Genomic DNA, 23,977 nt, shown 5'->3' with positions numbered 1-23,977 from the left:
AAAGGCATACTTTTTATTAATCAGGCTATTCGCTAGTGCTTTGACCTGAGCCTTTTGCCAATTGTTTCATTTTGGCCATGTCACTCTCCCCCACAGCTCTGTTCATTCATTCAACAGTTACTTACAGATTATCAGTTATGTGCTAGGCAATGTTGTAGGGGCTGGAAAGATGACAGTGAATTAAAAAATCAAGGTCTTGGGACTTCCCTTGTGGTCCACTGGCTGAGATTCTGAGCTCCCAATGCAGGGGGCTCAGGTTCAATCCCTAGTTGGGGAACTAGATCCCACATGCCGAAACTAAGAGCTGGCATGCCACAGTTAAATATCCCGCAAGCCACAGCTAAGATCAGGTGCAGCCAAATAGATAAAATAAATTAAAAAGTAATAAATATTAAAAAAAGAACCAAGGTCTTTGCCCTTATGAAGCTTCCACTGCAAACTGTATAATAACAGGTAACACAAGACTTCCCTGGGGGCTCAGTGGTAAAGAACCCACCTGCCAATGCAGGATACGCAGGTTCAATCCCTGAGTTGGGAAGAGTCCCTGTAGAAGGAAATGGCAATCCACTCCAGTAAGCTTCCCTGAGAAATCCCATGGACAGAGGAGTCTGGCAAGCTTCAGTCCATGGGGTCACGACTCAGGGACTGAGCGCGCTCACGCACACACACACACACACACACACGTGACACCCATGGCCCGAGCAGTTTACAGTCCCAAGACTTTACCCACATTACCTCTGTTGATGCTCACACTGGCCTTATAAGATACATACTACAACTCTCCCCATTTTATAGATGAGGGAACTGAGGCTTAAAGAAGTTAAATAACTTGCCAGATCACAAGTTAGGGAGTGGCGGTGTCAGGATTCAAAGCCAAGCACTCTAGTTCCAAAACATGTCTTATCACTCATTTTGCCAAAACACCTTCTTTAATTTGAGAAGAAATATACAAGTGACATTTGCTGAAAACAAAAATATAGTGGAGGGTATGGATACAGGCATCTCCTTTTTCAGCAGTGGAGGGCTCACTATTTAGCCATGCCATTTTGTTGGTACCTCTAAATCTTACCTTTGAATTCCCAGCTCACCTGCCACGGTGAAATTTTCCTGTCCCCAGTCAGAATTAATGACACCACCTTCTTTCTGGCTCAAAATACCACACAAATGTCAAGGACTCTCGTGCAGATGACAAAAAGGGAGGAGAAAAGGAATGATCATGGTGATGATGGAAATAAGGGTTATGTTGGAATTAATGAAAATGATGATCTGAGATACTGTAGGCAGTACTGGCTTTTTGCAGCACAAAAGTATGGCAGCTGCTTATGTCATGTCAATGACAAACAGCATTTCTACAAGTAGGTGTGTCATAAAAGGCGAAGAGCTTCTTGGGGTGGAGTGAGTTTCCTGTCATTGGAGTATTCAAGCAGAATTGGTATAAAAATTTAATAGAAAATATATAGATTAAGTCGCTTCCCTGATAGCTCAGTTGGTAAAGAACCCGCTTGAAATGCAGTAGACCCTGGTTCAATTCCTCGGTCTGGAAGATCCCCTGGAGAAGGGAACAGCTACCCACTCCAGTATTCTGGCCTGGAGAATTCCATGGATTGTATAATCCATGGGGTCACAAAGAGTCCAACATGACTGAGCAACTTTCATATTCACATATAGATGAAGCATATTAATCTATTTTCTACTTTTTTATGATGTTCATTACTCTTCCCAGACTCAGTCCCAAAACTGAGAGGACAAATGAATGTCAGTATGACTCAAAGGTTTTCCCTAGTATTACACAAGTTTTCCTTTCATCTACCTATTTATCTAGCTAGTTAGCTATTTAGCCACCCAATCCAGTATTTATGTCAACTTTCTCATCGTAAAGTCAACAGATCTTATAAATTTATTTGATAACTCAAGCTTACTGAGATCCACAAGAAATAAGCAGTAAGATAAGAGTAATTATGTTTAATAAAATTGGTGGTTATCTTTTTAATGATGCCATCTATTTAAAGACTATGGAGGTCATGAGTATTTTTACCAGAATGTGGACTATTAAAAGAAAAGCATCACACTGGCATAATGATTTTGTGGTAGGATCACTGGAATTACTACTTAAAGGCAAATTCATCTTCCCTTGGTATGATTCCTATTCATCTACTGGTACCAAAAATATTTTGTCTGCAATTTTTAGCCTTATCCAGGATTTGAGCCAGAAAGAAAGAGGCCAGAAGTTTGGTAGAAGCACTAGTCTGAACTCTGGTCCAACCCACAATTATCTCACCTTCTTGGACATTAAAATCTATTGCAATATATCCTCTAGAGAAGCCAGAATTACCACCTGACCCTGAATATCAGCCTTGGGTATTCCCATTCATTTTTTCATTCTTATATAAATATTTATCAAACATGGAGTGCTGAGAGTATTCAGGTGTGCAAGCAAATTTGACCCACTCCTTATTTCATCATACCTACTCTCTGGTGGAAAAACAGACATGGAACAAATACTCTCACCACACACACACACACACACACACACACACACACACAAGTGTTATGTGTTATCTAAGAAAAGTACAAGAAGAAGACATGTGCTCAGTCGTCTCCGACTCTTTCCAATGCTGTGGACTGTAGCCCTCCAGGTTCCTCTGTCTATGGGATTCTCCAGGCAAGAAGACTGGAGTGGGTTGCCATTTCTTTCTCCAGGTGATCTTCCCAATCCAGGGATTGAACTTGGCATCTCTTGCATCTCCTGCATTGGCGGGTGGATTTATTATTACTAACCCACAAGTTGGGATCTAAGAGAGGGCAGAGGAAGCCTCCCTGAGAAAGTTCCTTGGGTTGAGAATGAGGAAAGAGCTTCTTGGGAAAAGGAGGAACAGAAACTCGGGCAGCTCAGAGGCAGAAAGAGACATGGGTCTTTGGAGGAACTGAACAGAAGTCAGTTTCTCAAACTGAGTGAGAGGGAGATGAAGAATGGAATTATTGGAGGAAGACAGAAGCCCGATCTTAAACGTGGATCCCAGGGGGAAATTCTGCCTTTGCCTCAAGAGCAATGGGAAGCTACTCACCTTTGCTGAAGGACTCTAAGCAATAATCCCCAAGAGAAGAACTCCACCCTGTGACGCTGTGGACAGAGGACTGGAAAGGGTCGAAAGTGGGAACAGGGCGGCTGCTATGATTCAGGAGAGAAACAGGATCTACTGCACTGAAGTGAAAGGATGGAGATGAGGGGAGGAAATGAGCCTATTCGGACGGCAAACTGGGCAGGAACTTGCAGTAGCCTGGCCGTGGGGACGGAGAGACGGAGAAGTGACGGAGATGGGCTTTCTGGTTTGGGCACCTGCAAGGATGGACCAGAGAACCCTGGATCCGTTCAGATCAAGATCTGGGCGGAAGGCCAGCTTAGGGGAACTGCAGGAGGTAAACAGCCCCATTCCTTTATGATATGAGAAGGTATTTTTTGGATTTCCTTTTAGAACCCAACTATTTCACATGTAGCCAATTATTTATAACATCAAGAGTCACAGAGTCATAAGCTTCAAATTAGAAGGGATCTTGAAAATCATTTAGTTCAACCCTTTGCCTTTTGCCCCAAATTCCTGATGATGAGCATCTGGCTTCTCCTGAACACCTCCAGGGATGCCTTTTAATCTCACAAAGCCCGGTGTGATTTCAAAGAGTTATAAATAGGAAAGCATCCATTTCTTCCCTTGGGACATAGTCCTACAAGTCTTCTCCAGCCATAATTATTGCCTGGTATTTATTCTAGTGCTATAAATTATGTATCAGATGATACAACATCTGATCTGAATCTTTCTTTATGTTCCCGAAACCTAAAGTATGAAGCAAAAAAAAAAAAATCACAAAATGAAACTGTCTCTGTTTGTCTTAAATGAACAGATAATCAACAAAAGAGTTTCAATCAAGGAGTGGTTAATGGTTATGTATTGGTCAATGTACCATGGATATATTTTGCAGTCAGCATTGATTAGTAATCGCATTTGAGACGTTGGTAATGGGGACGTGTGTTCATGGGGCTCCTTGGAAGAAAAGCTATGACAATCTAGACAGTGTATTAAAAAGCAGAGACGTTACTTTGCTGACAAAAGTCCATATAGTCAAGTGAGTGAAAAGTGAAAGTCACTCAGTTGTGTCCGACTCTTTGTGACCCCATAGAATATAGAGTTCATGGAATTCTCTAGGCCAGAATACTGGAGTGGGTAGCCTTTCTCTTCTCCAGGGGATCTTCCCGACCCAGGAATCGAACCGGGCTCTCCTGCATTGAAGGAGGATTCTTTACCAACTGAGCTATCAGAGCTATGGCTTTCCCAGTAGTCATACATGGATGTGAGAGTTGGACCATAAGGAAGGCTGAACGCGGAAGAATTCATGCTTTTGAGGGTGGTGCTAGAGAAGACTCTTGAGAGTCCCTTCAACAGCAAGGAGATCAAATCAGTCAATCCTAAAGGAAATCAGTTCTGAATATTCATCGGAAGGACTGATAAAACTTTGGCCACCTGATGAGAAGAACTGACTCTTTGGAAAAGACCCTGATGCTGGGAAAGATTGAAGGTGGGAGGTTAAGGGGAAGATAGAGGATGAGATGGTTGATGGCATCACTGATTTGATGGACGTGAGTTTGAGTAGGCTCTGGGAGTTGGTGGTGGACAGGGAGGGCTGGCATGCTGCAGTCAATGGGGTTGCAAAGAGTCGGACATGACTGAGCAACTGAACTGAACTGAGAATGCTTATTTCTTTTTTAAAGCTTTTTTTTTTTTTAACTTTTTGGCAGCACCCCGTGGTGTGTGGGATCTTAGTTCTCTGACCAGCAATCGAACCCTTGGCCCCTCCAGTGAAAACGCTGGCATCTTAACCACTGAACCACCAGGGAAGTCCCTGTAGCATTTTTAAAAAAGATTCCACACACTGTACAAGGGATCAGGTTCTCAGCCTATGGGCTTCTGCCTGTGTTTGACCAGTTCCAGCCCCATCTCAAAGCAAGACAGCCTGACAGTGTGTAACCAAGCATGTCAGGTCCACGTGTGTCACAGAAATACTACAATCACCATGCAGTCCAAGCTTGGTGCCGCCTGTTGATCAGCTCAACACTTGTTCTTACTCATCAGCTCCTTTCATATCTATAAACTACGAGGTTCTGACAGCAGGTATCCTACATCCTCACCTTGTTACAGATCACGGGACTAACGTATGACAGGATAAAGTGAGTTCCTCAGGGCCCTGCTGTTGGTGTCCTGGAGTCTGCAGATGATGAAGAAACCACAGAAGCCAAACTCCAAGCTGTAGGATATTCAGGCTGCATAAATGCCCAGCTCAATCACTTCTAGGTAACATTGACATAAAATGGCCTTTTTGAAGCTTTTTTTTTTTTTTTTTTACTTTTTGGCAGCACCCCGTGGTGTGTGGGATCTTAGTTATCTGATAACGGCTGACACGCACATTTTAGAAAAGCTAGGTAGGCAATTGTGACAAGTGCCACGAATCACTAATTAAATATTCAAAGTAAACATTTGTCTGTCAATTAAATATCTCAGTTACTATCCCCTTTGAAACAAATTGAATGACTAAAATCACATACAGTTTTACAAGTCACGGAGTCAGTGTAATTAAACTACTAGGAGAAACTAAATATTGAATACTACCTAATAAGTAATTCTCTTAGCATTTGCTATAATCTTACTTTTATTTCTCTTCCTTCTCAGAGATCACAGACCTCAGCCAGCTCTATTTTCTGTAATGACTGTCATAATCTGATCTTGGAAGCCAAATAAACCAAGAAAACACACAAATCCTCACCTCCACACTCATTATAACTTGTTGTTGTGGTTCAGTTGCTCAATCGTGTCTAATTCTTTGCGACCCCATGGACTGCAGCACGTCAGGCTTCCCTGTCTTTCACTATCTCCTGAAGGTTCTTCAAACCCCGTTGTAGCCATCTCCTCCTGCCCTCAATCTTTCCCAGCATCAGGGTCTTTTCCAGTGAGTCAGCTCTTCACATCAGGTGTCCGAACTACTGGAGCTTTAGTTTCAGCATCTGTCCTTCCAATGAATATTCAGGATTGATTTCCTTTAGGATTGACTGGTTCGATCTCCTTGCAGTCCAAGGGACTCTCAAGAGTCTCCTCCAGCACCACAGTTTGAAATTGTAGAGCATGAGGCATCTCAGAAACCATTTCATAGTGATAGACTTTTAGAGCTGTGAGGAATTCATTTCAAGGCCAAGACAGGTGGAGTGGTCTGTACAAAGTTGCACGGTCTTGGATATAAAATCCAAGGTCCATATTTTGCTGACTGTTAGCTGCTATTTTCAATGCAATGTGCTCTTCCCCTGGCTCCATAAAGCAATAATATCATTATGTGCATTGCTACCATTTGGAATACAAATTTCATTTTTCTTCCCCTTTATGACTTTTAACGAATTGCCTCTGAAACTAGCAGAGTTAATTGAGAGAAAATGGTCTTAAAAGACCATCAAAAAGAGGGGCAGCTTTGAAATGAGACAGATGTGGTTAAAATCCTTTACTAGCTGTCTGACCAAAGGGATATGATGTAATACGCTGAGCTTAGAATCCTCAGCTATAAAAAGGAAGCAGCGGCACTGATGCTAAGATGATTCCTCAGGCATTGACTCAATAAGCCTCTGCTACGAGCTTTTCCCATGATGTGCCAACGTCCATTCCAGAGATATGTAAAAGGTCCGTATCTGTCCTCAAAGAGTGTATGGTTTAGCAGTAGAAACAAATAAGGAAACAATAGCTTCAATCTCATCTACCAACCCCAATTCCTTCTTCAGGTCTTAATTAAGAATACTTTTCTCATCTCAGTTCGAGTCAAGTGTTTTCCTTTAAATAGAAACCAGGACCAGAAGTAGGGTGAGACTAGCTGAGTTCCTAGGGTGTACAGTTTAGAAATTTATTTATTTGGTTGTATATTGCCTTTAAAATGGAGGGATGTGAAGGGCATGAGGAGACCCAAGAGGACAGGGACCTACATCCATCCACCTGGTCGAGTGTCAGAAAGCCCATTGCAGGGAAGGTGGGGTCTTTGCTGAATTTCAGGCAGATGGGCTGGTAAAAGGTAATGAGGTCAGAGATGAAGGAATATCTAATTCATTCTGTGTGTGTGTTAGTCGTGTAGCTGTGTCCAACTCTTTGCGACTCCATGAACTGTAACCCACCAAGCTTCTCTGTGGAATTCTCCCGTCCATGGAATTCTCCGGGCAAGAATACTACAGTGGGTAGCCATTCCTTTCTCCAGGGGATCTTCCTGACCCAGGGGTCGAATCTGGGTCTCTGGCATTGCAAGCAGATTCTTTACCATCTGAGGTACCAGGGAAGCCCCTAACTCTGTTGAGAAAACTTCAGAATTCTGGCATTTTTACACTACTCACAAAACCCTTTTAGGCATCAAGAAAACAAAGTCACCTGGCCAATGTCACTGAGAAAATTCAGGGTAAAAATAGGACAACAATTTGTGGTTCCTATGTTTTTAAGGAAATGTATATACATAGCTTCAGAAATATCTCTCACTGTCCATTGGCACAGTTCACAGATCCTCTCTGGCTGAAATGTCTCGGGCAGGACCCCAACAGCACGTGATGTCATTGTTCACTTGATAAGAGACAAAGGTTGTGTCTCTCTCATAAACAGAGAAGAAAGCCCTCTATTCACCGGGCGCTGACTGTCTGGTCCCATGAACCCACCCTCAAATGAGCTGTCCATCACCAGTAGGCTACGAAGACTCACGTAAGTAATGGGAGAAGTTTGACGTTGAATTAGAAGAAAATAAGTTGGTTCTTACTGATTTTGATTTTGTTTCTTGAACTAATTGACAGCAGAAAAGGGAATTGATGGGGATGGTGCCTCACAGAACTGAAAATAGGAGACTGACTCTTAGCCTTTTTGGACCTTTTCATGAAGACTGTTTTGTAGTTATTTGCATTGGGTTCCAATATCTAAAATCAGGCTCTATATTGGCTTTACTATTGTCTTCAGTTTAGTTCAGTTCAGTCACTCAGTCGTGTCCGACTCTTTGCGACCCCATGAATCGCAGCACGCCAGGCCTCCCCATCCATCACCAACTCCCGGAGTTCACTCAGACTCACGTCCATCGAGTCAGTGATCACTATTGTCTTACTAAATAATTAATTTATTTTTGGCTGCGCTGGGTCTTCACTGCTGCATGTCTTTCTCTAGTTGCTGTGACCAGGGGCTCTTCTCTCATTGTGGGGAGCATGCTTCTGATTGCAGTGGCTTCTCGAGTTGTGGAGCACCGGCTTTCTTTAGGGCACAGGCTTTACTTTGCTCAGTAGTTGAGGCTCTCCGGTCCTAGAGCGTGCAGGCTCCAGGAGTGGCAGCATGCAAGCTCAGCCTGGTTCATGGGCTTAGTTGCCCCACAGAATGTGAAAACTTCCCGGACCAGGTTCGAACCCATGTCCCCCTCCACTGGCTGGTGGATTCTTAATTGCCGGACCACCAGGGAAGTCCATATGTTGGCTTTAGGTAGTCTTCAGATAAAATTGGTCCAGTTGGGGTACAAATTGGTCTTTATATGATAGGTTTTACACTGTAAAGGTGGGGGACTAAGTATTATTCAGTTATTACACTCGGCAAGGTCAACTGGTTCTGTTCAATGGCCCTCTCTTAGGAGTGAGGCAGACCAGCCTGGCTGGTGAGGGGCGCCAGGAAGCAGGTAGGAAAGTAGGGACACTGCTTGCCCACAGCTACACCCGGATGAAACTACAGACTGAACATCCATAGGTGACCAAAAGTGGGGACCACTGAGGGGTCTGGCCAAAGAATTGATTTGGGGTAGAATACCACGAAGCAGTATACCACAAAGCACCTGATGTGAAGAGCCAACTCATTAGGAAAGACCCTGATGCTGGGAAAGATTGAAGGCAGGAGGAGAAGGGGACGACAGAGGGTGAGATGGTTGGATGGCATCACCGACTCGATGGACGTGAGTTTGAGCAACCTCTGGGAGATAGTGAAGAACAGGGAAGCCTGGCGTGCTGCAGTCCATGGGGTTGCAAAGAGTCAGACACGACTGAGCAACTGAACAACGACACCACAAAGCAAGGGGCTTCTTCCCAGGTGGCAAAGTGGTAAAGGATCTGCTTCCAATGCAGGAGACACAGACGATGTGGATTTGATCCCTGGGTCAAGAAGACCCCCTGGAGAAGGAAATGGCATCCTGCTCCAGTATTCTTGCCTGGAAAATTCCATTGACTGAGGAGCCTGGAGGGCTGCAGTCCATGGGGTCCCAGTCAGACATGGCTGAGCACACACACAATGCATGCATGTACAGAGACAAAAGATGATGGACCACAAAGCAAAGGGAGCCTGAGCGAGGTGTCAGCGTTGGGATTCAGAGCCAAAGTGCCAAAGAACCAAGAAGGAAGCCAAGTGATGGGTGAGACTCTCATTAACACTGGACTCTATTTTGTGTGGATGGACTGGATCTGTTTAAAATTCTCAGGAATGGACAAACAGATATGGATAATTTAGGTCCATCATTTTTAATCTCCTTTTCCTATTTTGACTGAAGTGATCTGGATAATGAGTTAAATTTTTCTTCATGTTATCTAATATAACTTCCTTAACACAGGTCTAGCAAGCACTCAGCTTGAAACTTTCTGCCCAAAGGACTTCTTGGGATAACATTTGGTGTTCTTTTGCCTGTATTGACCAGAGAAATGGGTTTTTTTTTCCCCCTCTCACTGGTTTCTCACTGATTGTATGTGTTGAGGGGTAGCCAGGGAGCGGACAGGGGAAGGAGTTGATCATATAATATTCATTCATTCACTTTACTTATAACTGCATTGTTTAGTACTGTTAATGTGCCAGATACGATGCTAGGAGCTAGGGACACAAAGATGAGCAGACACAATCCTTGACCTCAAGGGGCTCACAGCCTGGTAGGCACATGAAATGTTGTAAGTTGCTCTGATAGTTGACAATGCAGAGTGTGGCAATGTACCAAGGAGAGGGAACTGAACCTTGCTTAAGCTCCTCGTCTGCCCACCCTTGTGTGAAATGGGCTGCCTGGAGCTCCAAGGCATCTGCTCAATTTCTAGCTGGAGTTATTGTATACATGTGCTTCCCAGCTGGCCCTAGTGGTGAAGAACACGCCTGCCAATGCTGGAGACACAAGAGACACGGGTTTGATCCCTGGGTCGGGAAGAACCCCTAGAGGAGGAAATGTCAACTCACTCCAGCATTCTTGATTGAAAAATCCCATGGACAGAGGAGCCTGGCGGGCTACAGTCCACAGGGTCACAAAGAGTCAAACGTGACTGAGAACACAGAACAGCTAGGAGAACCTGGAGCTGCTGCCAAGCCTGACCCTCTCAACACGAGGCAGATGCTCTCGTGCGTCTGCTGGTCACCAGGCTTGGGATGTGTTCAGTCTGTGATAAGATGATGCTTTATAACTGACCTCCTAGCCCTTCCCAGGGTCTCTTTACCCTCTTCGTCAGGAAGATCCACACCCTTTTACAATTTCTTCTAAAGTCTGACCTTTCCTTTCACACAACTCCTAAAAGAAATCCACTGTAGCTTTGATTTTTTTCATGCTTTACAGACTGTAGTAAAAAGAGCCCAAGACCTGCATAAAACACTTACGCAGTGCTATGTGTTTCAGACAGGTTCTCAGAGTCAGTTACAAACCTCCCTACTTCTGTACCAGATTCACAAACTTCCCCCGTCCTCCCAGATCCATTCAGGTATCACCCTCCTTAAGGTGACAACCTTGACAGTGTAGCACACAGCTGTGTCTCAGAATCCAGAACCCAACAGTCAGTCAACAAGTATTTACTGAACAGTTTTCCTACTCAATCCTTATTCTCCTCTTCTTCCTAATTCACTCTTGATTTTTTGAGAAGCAGTAAACTTGAATCTATTTTTGCCATCTTTTCATGATGATGGAGGAGGGGCCATGTATCAGAATTCAGAATTCTGGTCCCCAAAATAAAGGCAGATGGCATTGGGTATGGGTCCCAGAGGACCATGCAGGGGTCCCTTCCTGAAAGGGCTACAGACTCATGGGCAAATGTGCTTTGGTTAAGGGAGGAAAGGAACAGGCTGAGCTGACTCCATCTTGAAAAAGAAGGAAACTCCATCTCTCACGTTCAGTGAGCTTTGGACTATATGCCTGGTAGCCATGGGGATAACATACACACGGCCGAACTGGCCTCCTGGACTGATAAACACCAGATTCCATACCAAGATTTCCCGTCACCAAAAAGAATATAATAATCCCTTATGTAGTCAATCACCTTGGTAATCTTTATGGCACCCATTGGTGTAGGCTACAATGTATAACCAGCTGACCCTTCTGATTATAAATCATGGCTGTAACCTGATTGTATCTCCCTTTAACACTTTCCAGGCTAGATTTAAGGAATTTGGGGTTGTGGGCTTGAGCAACACACTTAAGGTTTTCACAAAAGCTGGTTGGGGTCCTTGGCTGAGAGGAGACTCTGCCTCGGGCTCGCAGGTGTAATAAACTGCACTCCACTGTCTGCATTGTCCTGAGTGTTTCCTGGAACGCAAGGCTACAACATGACCATCTTGACCTCTTACCCTTTGCCCTTTGTCCTCTCCTTTTCTCTTGCCTGCAAAGTGGCTGTGATGACTTAGAGATGCAACCAATTGTTTTCAAATGACCTTGAGGAAAAGATCTTCCCTGTGGAATTTTCTGTTAGAGCATCTGGATAGATTTCTGTACAGCTTTCTCTTGATGAATCCCCTGACAGGGAGCTCATTACTTAAAAAAACATGCCCCTGGGCAGGTCTAGTTGTTACAAAGCCTTATGAGATTTAAGTGAACCAAAATCTCTCATGGTATAAAGACCACCCATTGGTCATTATTCTGTCTTAAAGAATACCTCTAAAATAAACAGTCTCTGTCATGAAGTACCCTGGATATTTGAAAACACTGACCATGTATCTTCTATCTTTAGGCCTTGCAGGAGTGTTTCTTTTTGTTTGTTTGTTTTTCTAGTTCTGTTCTATTTTCTGCAATTTTTTCCATGTTCTGAGTGAAAGGAATACATTATATTTTGACTATACATGTCCTAATCCTTAGTCATCTTGTTTTTATAAGCAATCATGTATATTCAACACATAATCACACATAAAAAAGGAGAAAAGATTCTGAAATGGTTTACTCCAGTCAACTGGAAAACCAGCTGACACAGGATAAAGACATAGTTTGTAAGATAGTTCAACAAAATAATTCTTGTTTCACGTGAAAATTTTATGCTGGTATGCTTTTTACATAGAGATGGCAGTTTTAAAATTTTACTTGTTAAAAAAAAAAACCAAAGATTAATATGATTTAATTTCACACTTAGCTCTTGTCTTCACCACGTGTTTTTACCATGTTCTGATTTAGGAGAATTTTGTGTTTCAAAGATATTTTGCAATTCCTAACACCTGAACCTGGAGGCATGTAAGTCAGGAAGTTGGGTGGAAGAGATAGAAAACCTCACTTGACTAATGAATATGCAAGGCATTATACATATTAAACCACATGACGTAGCTAAAAATAAAATTCAGATACAAAATCACAGACATGCCTAATCAGAGTCCAAAGCAGAGATATCAAGGAAACACGGAATTGTAGGTTTATCTGACAACACAGAGTTATAATCCCAGTTCACTGATTGAGAGGGCGGGCATGCATTTGTATTCACAGGTAGAATGGCTTTTATTCCTCCTGGAAGGTGGCCTGGCCTCCCTGGGAATGTCTGGGGCCTCAACGGTTAATTCATCTACCCAGCATTCTTTTGTACCCTGCAGAGAGCTAACTGTGAAAAATCTTGCAGTGAGAAAAGCTGGCTTCCAAAGTGCTGCTTAAGTGACCTGACTTCTTAAAATAGTCCTTCATAAACAAAACTCACATGATCTAATTTGAGTGTGTAAATCTAATTATGTTCCCTGGGGAAGCACAGGGAAGATGATACTGGCTCTCACTGCTCTGTGATGGGTGATTGGGCAGAGTAGCAGTCTTCTACTTCAGCCCCAAGAAAATGCTTGAGGAGAAATTATTTATGGAATCCATTTTCTTGCTAACTGAGGGTCAGACCTATACATCCCAGAAATTTGCCTATTTTTTGTTCTTGGTACCTTGTGTTATAGGGAAAGTAAAGAACACGCCATATGTCTAGTGAACTGATACGACATCAACTGTATATTCTAGACTTCCTGGTTGATCACAGCATCAGTATTGAGCTCATTCGTTGGTGAGAGGAAGGGTATGGGATGAGTATTGTAAGTGTCTCCCATGTTCTGAAACAAACACATGTAGGATCAACTCAAATAGACACACTTGGGAAATGAATAAGTTATCATCCTAAGAAATATTTAGACACCAGTGAAATGTCACATCAGCATGATTGTAGTAGTGTCCTTTGATTACATGTTGCCGGCAGAACTGAAGTTGGAATCAACTTTTTAAAAAAAAAATCTTTCCTTTTAATGCTTGGTTTCACTTATTTTTGATGCGCTCTTAAAATGCCATCAATCATCAAGGTGTAAATATGACTAATGCACTTGTCCTACTTAGCATGATACTGCAGCAGCTGCTCCAGAAATAAAGTCCTCCCAGTCTTCCCAGTTCCCATCTAATTATGCTCCGACAGACTGAAACCAGTCAGGTGACATTACTGGCTAGGCAGAAAAACAAACTCATAATTCAATCTTGCAAAGACCACACCACACATCATTTTACAACTCAGTCTAAATACACAGATGTCAAGCTTATTGGCAACTCCAGGGCAAATGTGTCTACAGATAGGAGGCTGAAGGGGCTTAGTTGGTCATTTCAGATGTCATTAAAAATATCCTTTGCAAAGCCTACTCTGCATTAAAAAAAAAAAAAAGAGGAAAGGAAGGAAGGAATAGATAGAGTCAAAAAGGACAGTCTCTGGGTATTTTTTGGAAGTATGAGAGGATAATATTTCCATTTCCTGGTGTTCAGAGGACCCTCTTGGGAATGCTGACACTCAAATCTGCTTTTGAAAGTCATTTTCTCAGACAGGTTGGAACGCTGCAATTATTTTTTTTTTTAAAGCCTACATGAATTTGCCAACCGAAAATGCACAGAAATGGAGGTATTTGGGCTTTAAAAAAATGCACATCATAACTAGTGAGGTGCTTGAAATAGGACTCCAGTTATACTTGTTTAATGGATATTTGTGTTTTCTGAAGTATCTGTCTTGATATCAAATACCAAATTGAGATAATTTAAATGACATGTCATTTGCCATGCATTAAGTAGTCATAAGATTCCCTTTATCTGACTTGGATTAGCAGACTTAGACAAAGAACATATAATATATGCTTATATTTAAATTTTATAAATGGGGAGAAAGATGGTAATTCCATTATGCTCACTTTGTCCTTACTGTGAAGTCAACCCTTCATTTAAATGATCAGAAACGTGCAAAGGCTACTTCTGTCCTGACCCCGACCTGCTCATACCAGACACCACTATCTCACCTAATATAAACGACAGATGCTCCCCAAAAGGATTTTTTAAAGGCCAAATGATAAGCTCTAAGTCCCTTGTTCTTAGTCAAGTGTAATGATCGTGCCTTAATTAGCATTCTTCTGGCACTGTTTCATCGGATGTATGTAAGATTGGGAAGAAAAGGCTGCTTTCCAAATTCAACTCTGACAGCATGACCTTGGGCACTAACTTACCTGGATTTGCATACTTGGCTGCATTTGCTCTAGAGTTATCTTGGAGCAATCACCTCCTCTCTGACACTTCTGCTTATCTGCCTCACCAAGAGGTTCAAAGGGCTAATTAGCCCCTAGCTGCAGCATTTTAGAATCTCCCAGAGGGAGACATAAAGCAGCAATCTTTCTGGCTAAATACTGCTGTCTCTCAGTGTTCCAATAACTAAATGATTTTCATCGTCTTATCACTAATGAACTGAAGAATGAGAATGAGAAAATTTCAAATGTTAGGTAGCCCATATTATTGTCACTGGCAATTAGAATAGAGTAAAATGCTAATTACAGCAACAGAGCTTAGGCTGTATCTACTGGGTGGAAGAACTTAACAAATATGACCTTATCATTCATAAGTTATTTACACATATAATGCCATTCTGTAATGAATTTTTAGATGGGTAAATTGAACTGGCAGGATAAACAATTTGTTTAACATGTAGAAGAATTCTGTGTTGTAGAGGAAATCTGGACAAAAGTCCTACTGTCTTCGGCTTGAATCACATAATGAAGCTGTTTGTTTCTTCAGCCTCTGAGTTGTGTCTGACTCTTTGCGACCCTGTGGACTGGAGCCCACCAGGCTACTCTGTCCATGGGGTCCCTCAGGTAAGAACACTGAAGTGGGTTGCCATTTCCTTCTCCAGGGGATCTTCTCAGATCAGGGATCGAACCCGTGTCTCCTGTGTTGACAGGTGGATACTTTAAACTGAGCCACCAGTCACTCAGTTGTGTCTGACCCTTTGCAATCCCATGGACTATACAGTTGATGGAATTCTCCAGGCCAGAATACTGGAGTGGGTAGCCTTTCCCTTCTCCAGGGGATCTTCCCAACCCAGGGCTCGAACCCAGGTCTCCCACATTGCAGGCAGATTCTTTATCAACTGAGCCACATGGGAAGTCCCTGAGCCACCAGGGAAGCCCGCAATGAAACTGATTTTACTTAAAATGGATGAGACTCCCCAAGGAAGGAATAACTGCAGTCCTAGTACTAACAGTAGCTGAACTATCTCAGGGGGAGATTTCGAAATAAAGGAACCCTTTGAACTGGGCTTTGTACCTTCTAAGGGTTCCTCAATATTTCCAATGCCGCTTTAGACATAAAAGTATGCAGGGATCGTATCTGTGTATTTGAACAGAACCTCCTTGGGTGGGAAGTTCACGACTTTCCTCTAATGGTTCACCAAGTGGAGAAAACAGAAACCATTTCCTTGCTGATAGTAAGGAACCTCCTGGCTGGCCCTTTTTATTGGGCTGGCCAAAAAGTTTGTTCGGGTTTTTCTGTACAGTATTACAAAAACCCGAATAAACTTTGTGGTCAACCTGATAGGTTCCATCTTGGATCCACAGTGGAAAGCACATGAGAGCTGAATGAACACAGGACTCTCTCTCTCCATATAGGGTATCTGCAGAGATTTGCAGCTTGGTTGTTACCCTGTTAAGCCACAGATACCACATTCTTCTAGAGGAAAAGAGAAGCCGACTCTTAAGCCTGGATTAGAGAAGGCAATCACCAGCTCATTTGTTCCTTTTGAAAATGGCCTTTTCGGTGAAGGGAAATAGCTGAGAGGTGTGTTCACTGTATCCTCAGCTTCCTACTTCTTGAAAATGCTAAGTTCAACATGAGCCATCCGCTTAATGGGAATCGAGACTAATGTAGGGAAAGAAGATATGCCAGTGTTTATGCCCTTCAGTTGACAAATTTATATCCGCTGAGCTAGATGATGAGATGAGCTAGCTACAAAGAGTCTGTTCCCCACAACTCAATCATTTTCCCCTCCTGGTTGCCCTTTGGCTGTTTTGTTATATGTTAATTCTTGGGCTATATGGGATATTACTCCCTTGAGTGGTGAAACACGGGTGAAATTCTCGCTCTGAAGCCACTTCAAATGCTTATGTTTTTATAAGGATGCTCTCTGAAAAGTTTCTGAAATATGATTGGCATTGAGCTAGGATGTGAACCCCGGAGAAGGCAATGGCAACCCACTCCAGTACTCTTGCCTGGAAAATCCCATGGATGGAGGGGCCTGGTAGGCTGCAGTCCATGGGGTCACTAGGAGTTGGGCACAACTGAGCGACTTCACTTTCACTTTTCACTTTCATGCATTGGAGAAGGAAATGGCAACCCACTCCAGTGTTCTTGCCTGGAGAATCCCAGGGACGGGGGAGCCTGGTGGGCTGCTGTCTGTGGGGTTGCACAGAGTCGGACATGACTGACGCGACTTAGCAGCAGCAGTAGCAGGATGTGAATCCAGGCCTCACCACTTGTTATTCTTATCATCTTCCGGATGTCCCTCTAAAGTTTCTAAGAATCTGTCATTTCTTCTCTGAAATAAAAGTGATGGATGTTACCATCTGTTTGGCATTACTAGATGAGATCATGTATGCAAAGGCTCTTGGTTATATGCAAAATATTGTACAAATGTAAAGAGTTGCTACCATGCTTTGATTTCCCCAAAGGTGTTTATGTGTAAAAGACTGTCTTGCATACATAGCTGTATGTGTGTGTATAGAAAGCTTTCACCAACACAAATGTCAGGGAACTTGGCTATTTCATAATATTGCTTACGAAATGAGTAGTCTTGCTCATTCAGTGATTGAAGGGCCTACCAGGTGCCTGGCATTTTTCTAGGTGATGAGGATAAAATAATAAATACGATAGACAACGTCTTGCCTCTTACATGGTGTTTACATTCTTGTGAGGGTACGGGGTTGGAAGAAGAAACACAGGAAATACAAACAAATCAGATCATTTCAGATGATGCACGTGCTCTGGAGAAAACAAGGCTCGTCACGCACCAGGGAGTGGCATCTGAACTGAGTCTGGAGTCATGAAGATGTGTCAGTCATGTGAAGACCTGGCAAAAATCGTTCTAGGCAGCAGGCATAAAGCCTAAGAAGTGGGAAAGAGTTCGGGATATTTGAAAGATAGGAAAACAGTGATTTGGAGGCTGAGGAGTAGAAGGGAAAAGAAAAGAAGAGAGAAGGAAAAGGAAAGAGGAGAGAAGAGAAATCTAATTAGCAAGAAAAGCAGCATCAGATAATAATGGATCCAGTAGCCCATGGTAAGGAGTTAGGATTTTATTCCAGTTTCTATAAAAGGTCGTTAGAAGGTATTAAGTGTGCCCTGTATATCACCAAATGGTATACCAAACATCACCAATACAAAAACCACAGGCTTTTTGTGTGTGTGTGTGTTTAAGCTATTAATGCTTAACTTCATCCACCTGCAAGATCCAGGAAAGACACTTGAACCTCTAGAGGGCGCCAAAGGAAAATGTTTTGTAGCCACCAAGGTTCTTTTCAGCACCTAAAGTCAGAGGAAAGCGCTCTACTTGTGCCTTCAGTCTGGTAAAAGGTGACAAGTTAAGAGAGGATGGTTCATCTACAGTTCCTACCCAAACAGGAAGTTGGATGAGCTTGGTATGCAGGTACCAGGACCCTAGTTTTCACACCGAAGGATTGTTTATGATGGGGTGGGAGTAGGAAGACATTTGGGGGTTATTTTTAATCTTCTCCCATCTGGTAGTATTTGAGTGGAGTATAAAACAAATATGGATCCAAACTTTACTTTCTGGATTCGTTTGGCAAAAAAAAAGTATCTCTATACTTAGGGCTTTGAAAATATTCATCATTTCAACTTAGGATGTGTTATTCTAAATACTATTCCAAACTGACTTGATGAAGTCTTTCAGTAATGCATACCAAGAAAGGCTACTGCATGAGAAGCGGTGGATTATGATAAATGGAATTTTCCGCAAATGGCCAGATAGTTATATTATGAAAACGACTCATAGTGGAAAAAAGAGAGAAGGGGAAGGAAAGAGGAGAATGAGACAGAAAAACTGAGAAGGGGAAGAAGGGGAAAGGAGCAGGAGGGGTCAGGAGAGGTCAGCTGATGTCTAGGCAGGTAGTAAAGGAAATGCAAAGCAGGAGAGAACTTGGGAGAAAGGGAGAGAATCAGAGGACACTGGGGCTCAAATCACCAGGTCAACGAGATTCAGAAACACAGTTAACATATACTTTCCTATAATCTCCAAACTGAGACTCTTATCATATGTGGATATTACAGGTTCATGGTGATTTTGAGAAAACATTCACTATTATCTTTAATAAGAAAAAATTTAGCTGGTCAGACCTTACTCACAGAGGCTCTCAGGTCCTCATTTCACGCCTGATGATCACAGCCAAGTACTTTATATGCTCTTTGCTCTGCCCAGGGAGACTTCAAAAAGCATCGTAAAAGCAGTCAACCAGATAAGTAACCTGAGCAAATGGATACAGAGCCAGCAGAGGAAAGAGAGAATCCCAAATCAGCTAGAAGCCCAGAAGGTCAGTGATGGGGAAAGCGCTCTGACAGTGCCAGCACTCTAAAAATCATGAGCAGTTTTCATAGGTATTGTACCTGTTTATTCTAAGAAGCATTATTCAATGCTCAGACCTCAAGAGGAGCCTCTGAACTTCCAATAGAGCAAAAGTACCCCAGAGGCTGAAGCTAAAGCAGGAACATACAAAGCATGCCCCTCTTCAAGCACCTCTCATCAGCTTTTTATTTGAAAACACTTCCGCTGATACACTTCCTTCATTATTATGGAGATGACCCTCCTTCCATTTACTCTTGTTACCTACCAGAGATTTGGCCAAGGAAGTGCCAGGACATTAATTATCTATTGATTTCAATGAATTTAAACAATAGTCATCGTCTACCTCCTCCTTCACGGATGAAGAGAACTCTGTTCACAAAACCACATCCATATTTAATGGGGAAAGATAGGAAGAAAGTGGGAGAAAGGGACATAGAGTCAGGTTCCACCTAAATATTTCAAACCATCTACATCAAAATGCCCCTTTCCAATGAAGCAAAACTTGCCTTCTTTACTGATGGCATGCCCCCCCCTCCCCGCCAACCTCAAGTTCTGAATTTAATGTATTCAAAGCATTGGGGTTGGATCCTGTGATAAGAGAAGATAACCTTGTAGACTCAAAAGACAAAAAAGAATTCCCACGTAAAACATGTATCACAGGCTTGACTGAAGGATTGCGTGAGAAAACTTAGGTAGGGTACCCAGCACCAAAAATTAGTACAGGGTTAACTAATGTTGATTCCTTTGCAGCACAGAGATTCAGAGAAACCCAACGCTGAATCCCACAGTCCCTTACAACCCCCTGCTGTAATGCTTATGAGTAAAGCTGCCAAGGAATGGGGCACCTTCTAAATTGGGGTGCTTCTCCTCCCCTTCCGTCTCCTGCTCCAGAGCCTCACTGCAGCCCCTGGGGGATGTGCGAAGAGCAGAAAGAAGACTGTACATCAGCTAAGAAGCTAAGAAGAGAGGAATTACTCACAGAATCAGAGTGGAATGGCGGAGTTGGTAGAAACTTTAGAGGTCATTTAGTTCCAGTTCCCTCTAAGAAGAAAGAAATACCATCCCAGGGGGACCCAGGACCTCCTAGGTGCAAGGCACTGTGCCAGGCTGGGGGAGGAGACTCGAAGGGAGAAGCGATTTCTAAAGAACCCCCAGGGGAGTCAGGGGAAGAGCAAGGCAGGCAGGAGTTACCTGATTGATGGAAATGACCGCCAGCCTGGGGATGACCGCTTGGAGGACCACCTGCATCAAAGAGGTGCCTAGGCCGGCCAGGATGGCCCAGGTGAGCGGCAGCGGCAGCATGCTGTACGTGGCAAAAAGGGTGAAGAGCACATAGCCGATGCCGTCTCCCAGGAGCCCATAGCCGAGCCCTGCTGCTAAGATCTGGGTGGTCATGGCCACCCAAGTGACCACACCGCTGTACTGCAGGTATGTGTGCGAGGTGGTGTCCTTTCTTACCACCACCAGGGCGCAGATCACCACCTCTATGCCGGTGAAGAAGCCCAGCAGGATGCCCTTGAGCGGGTCCATGGGGGCCGAGGCCAGGCTCAAGTGGAGAACCAGGAGGGTGAGTTTGGTCAGCACGTCCAGCACGTTCATCACCACCTCCGATTTGCGCCTCTGGCCCAGGAAATAGCGCTGGTAGAGGCGCTCCAGATCCCGGGACTTGAAGGAGTTGCGCAGGGTGGGGAAAATGACCCCTCGGTAGCTGTAGCCCCCATTGAGGAAGAAATCCGAGTTGCTCGGGGCGCAGTCGAGGTGCAGGAAGCCCAGGTCTCCCCCGCCGCCGCTGCCGCTGGCGCTGCCGCTCCCGCTGCGTTCCGGGAAGACTTTGGGGCCGCCGGTGCCGTGCGCTCGCTCCCCAGGGCCCAGCGCGTAGAGGGGCAGCGCCGAGTCGCCGGACAGCTGCGACGCGTGGTGGTGGTTGGGTCCGCCGCCTCCGGGGTCCGAGGCTTTGCTGGAGCTTCCGTTCCCGCCACCGCCGCCGCCGCCGCGGTGCCCATGGATGAAGCGCTGCTCGGTGATGTGCCGCACCGCCGTCTGCCACAGCAGCCGCTGCGGCCGGGAGCCGCTCCCGCTGTCGCCGGCCGGGGGCGTCGGGTGGATGGTGTAGAGTTCCTCGCTGCCGCTCAGGCAGCGCACATCGGAGAGCTCCATGGCGCCGGGCCGCGGGGAGGGAGGCGCAGGACCGGCGGGAGGCCGCCGGGAGAGGAGGTCCCTAAAGACCCAGAGGCTGGCCTGGTCGGAGCTGGGCGGCGAGCCCTTCTCTCCCCAGCCGCCCCGGGCAGGAGGGCCCCCGCGCGTCAGGTCATAGTGTGCCCCGGGGCAAAGGGCGTCTGGTAGGTGGCCGCAGACCCCTGCGTCCTTGCGCGGCGCCCTCCCGCCAGCCCCGCGCAGCCTGGGTGCGTGGCAGCCGGGGCTCGGTGTCCGCAGCAGCCGCGGCGCTCGGAGCCACGCAGCCCCCTTCCCGGGCTCGGGCTTCCCGGCTGGTTCTCGGCTCAGCGTCTCGGCGTAGCCTTTGCTCTCCAAGAGGCGCCCAGGCGCCTGGGGCTCCGGGCTTGAGCTGCGCGCCGGGCGGGTCCTGGCTGCGGCACTGGGCTCTGGACGCCCACGGCGCGGCGGCTGCAGGGGGGCTGGTCGGGGGGTGACCGGCGGCGCAGATGGGTACGAAGTTAGCAGCTGGGGCTGGAACAGAGCCCTTCGGAGAACTCTACTGCGCCCGGATGGGGAGCCGGGGCGGAGCTGGGGGCGGGGGGTTTGAAGGGGGAGGAGTGGGGAACCGTGAGGTGGCGGGTGGCCCGCGGGAGGCGTGGAGGGGCGCTAGCCTCAGCGCTTACGAGTCACCAGTTAATTTGGAAGTGGGGTTGTGCTGAGCCTCCCCCGTGGGTTCGTTTCTGGCTGTCTCCACTTGCTGAGCGAAGACTGGCCGCGCTGAGCTGGCTCTGGCCCGACGCATCCCTCGGGGAGAGGGGAGGATCTCAGGGTCCCAGTTGCGGCTGTAAGACGAAGCCCCCCTTTCCCGCTGTGCTTCCGAGGGGTAGCCGCCCAAGCTTCTCAGCCCCCTTCACTTCGCTCGTTGGAATCCATTTGGCCCGGAGCTGGGAGGAGCGGGAGGCGGGGGCAGGAAAAAGTGGGGAGGGCTCCCAAGCCAACAATTTGGAGAATTGAGAGAAGCCGCCGGTGCAGACTCCTGAGGCTAAGATCCGAAGCGGGGTGGCTGCTGCGGGTGTAAGGTTGGAGCGAGAAGGGAGGCCCGAGGCCGCGGGGAAGTCGCCTGGAGTCGCCGCCGGATCCAGGGAAGCGCCGCGTGCTGCTCGGGCGCTCTGATGCGCGCTGCGGACACCTGGCGACGGGGAAGAATTTGGAGACCTGTCAGAGCGGCCGGACACCCGCGGCCACTTAAGCCCGCCCCCACGCCAGGCCACACCCCCCGGAGCGGGGCGGGGAGCGGGGGGCGGTGGCGGCGGGGACCTGGCACCCAGATCTGGCCAGGGCGCCCCGGGTCTTGGAAGCGGCAGCGCGCGCAGTTCCGCGCTGGAGAGGACAGTGGGGCTGCGGCTGACGCCCCCGGCCGGCTCCGGACGCCCGGCTGCAGCGCTCCAGCTGGCGGCGCGGGCCGGTTCCTCCGCGGTTCTTTTTTAGGTACTGGCTCGGGTCCTGGGCAGGTGCGCAGCCGGGACTCGTAGGCCGCTGTGCCTACGGAATCCGAGGGCCCAACGCCAAGGAATAGAGGGTCTCCTTTACGCGCTCTCCAATAGGGTGTCTTTTGACAAAGCCAACTTTCGGGCTAAAAGCAAAATGTCCCCAAGAAGCCGCAGTTGTAGAGACAGGCAGCTTCCCCAAAGAGTCTCTTAACCACGCCAGTCCAGGGGGTGGAGGGCGCGAGGCATTAGAATACAAGGGCCCCCGGAGTGCCTCGCACGCCGAGTTTCTCCCGGCTTACAGGCGGGGTGGAGTACGAGGCCGCGGGGAAGGCATCTCCAGCCGCCCGCTGAAACCCGGTTTCCCGCCCGCCGAGCTCCGGTTGCAAGCAGTTGAGGACACAGCGCTTGGCGGCGCTCCGGGCAGAGCCAGGCGCCACCCGGGGGCGCGTGGTGTCTGCGCCCGCGCCGGCCCAAGCACGGTCCCCGGGCGCCGCAGTCCCGAGCCCGGCTGCAGGTGGCGGAGCCACCGTGGCCTCCACCTCCGCCACCGGGACTGCGGCTGCCGCGGGTGGAACCGGGGCCCTGAGCACGGTCAGCTGATGGCCAATGACGTCAGGCCCCGGGCGCTTTCGCGGCTCTCCGTGGCGCCCCCCGAAAGCCCCAGGGACCGCCTGGCCACCCCCTTCAGGCCCTCCCCAGCGGACGGTCCCCCACTGTTTTCCCTGGGAGAAACTCCCCTCCCTTCGCCTGCCCTGGGCAAGAATAGCTTTGCCTACCTCCCTTCTCAACCGCTTACACCATCTCCAGGGTTATTTGTGTCCACCGTGTCCCAGAAACACAAGATTTCATTATATCAAGCCTTTCTTTTCCACACACATGGGTTTCAGTTGAAGCCCAGAACTGGTCAACTGTCTTGCACATAGAATCGCCCCCACCCCCGCCCCAAAGCAGGAAGACTCAACATTTTCCCCTAAGAGTAGATTTCTGAGATGTTACGCACATCCTGGAAAAGACTCCTTTAATTCGAGTCTTTTCGAGTTGTCTTCTACCACTCTACCCCTCAAGAAAGAAAACTAAATTAAAGGCTCAATTTTAAATGGAAAGAAGGTCGGTTCTATTTTTAACCCAGTTGTAGATGTATTAATTCCTTAGCTGTAAAGAGGTCCCAGAATAGCTGGTCTCTTCGGTGAGGCTGGAACTTAAGGGCAAAGCC

At 46.5% G+C, this 23,977-nt stretch overlaps 1 protein-coding gene across 3 annotated transcripts in view; it reads right to left on the bottom strand.

The window, feature by feature from the left end:
* ADCY8 (adenylate cyclase 8) overlaps nt 1–22,537 on the bottom strand; it is a 226,686-nt gene extending 204,149 nt beyond the window's left edge. Inside the window, exon 1 of one of the 3 annotated variants that reach the window (XM_019974064.2) lies at nt 20,312–22,537. In XM_019974064.2, coding sequence (XP_019829623.1) covers nt 20,312–21,277 — 966 coding nt within the window. In that variant the 5' untranslated portion in view covers nt 21,278–22,537. The remainder of the gene's footprint in view (nt 1–20,311) is intronic. The other 2 variants (XM_019974066.2, XM_019974065.2) reach the window with 2 other exon arrangements.
* Nucleotides 22,538–23,977: the final 1,440 nt, after the last annotated feature.

This window comes from Bos indicus, chromosome 14, assembly GCF_029378745.1.
Source record: "Bos indicus isolate NIAB-ARS_2022 breed Sahiwal x Tharparkar chromosome 14, NIAB-ARS_B.indTharparkar_mat_pri_1.0, whole genome shotgun sequence".
Lineage (NCBI taxonomy): Eukaryota > Metazoa > Chordata > Mammalia > Artiodactyla > Bovidae > Bos > Bos indicus.
This window is presented reverse-complemented; position numbering and strand designations above follow the sequence as displayed.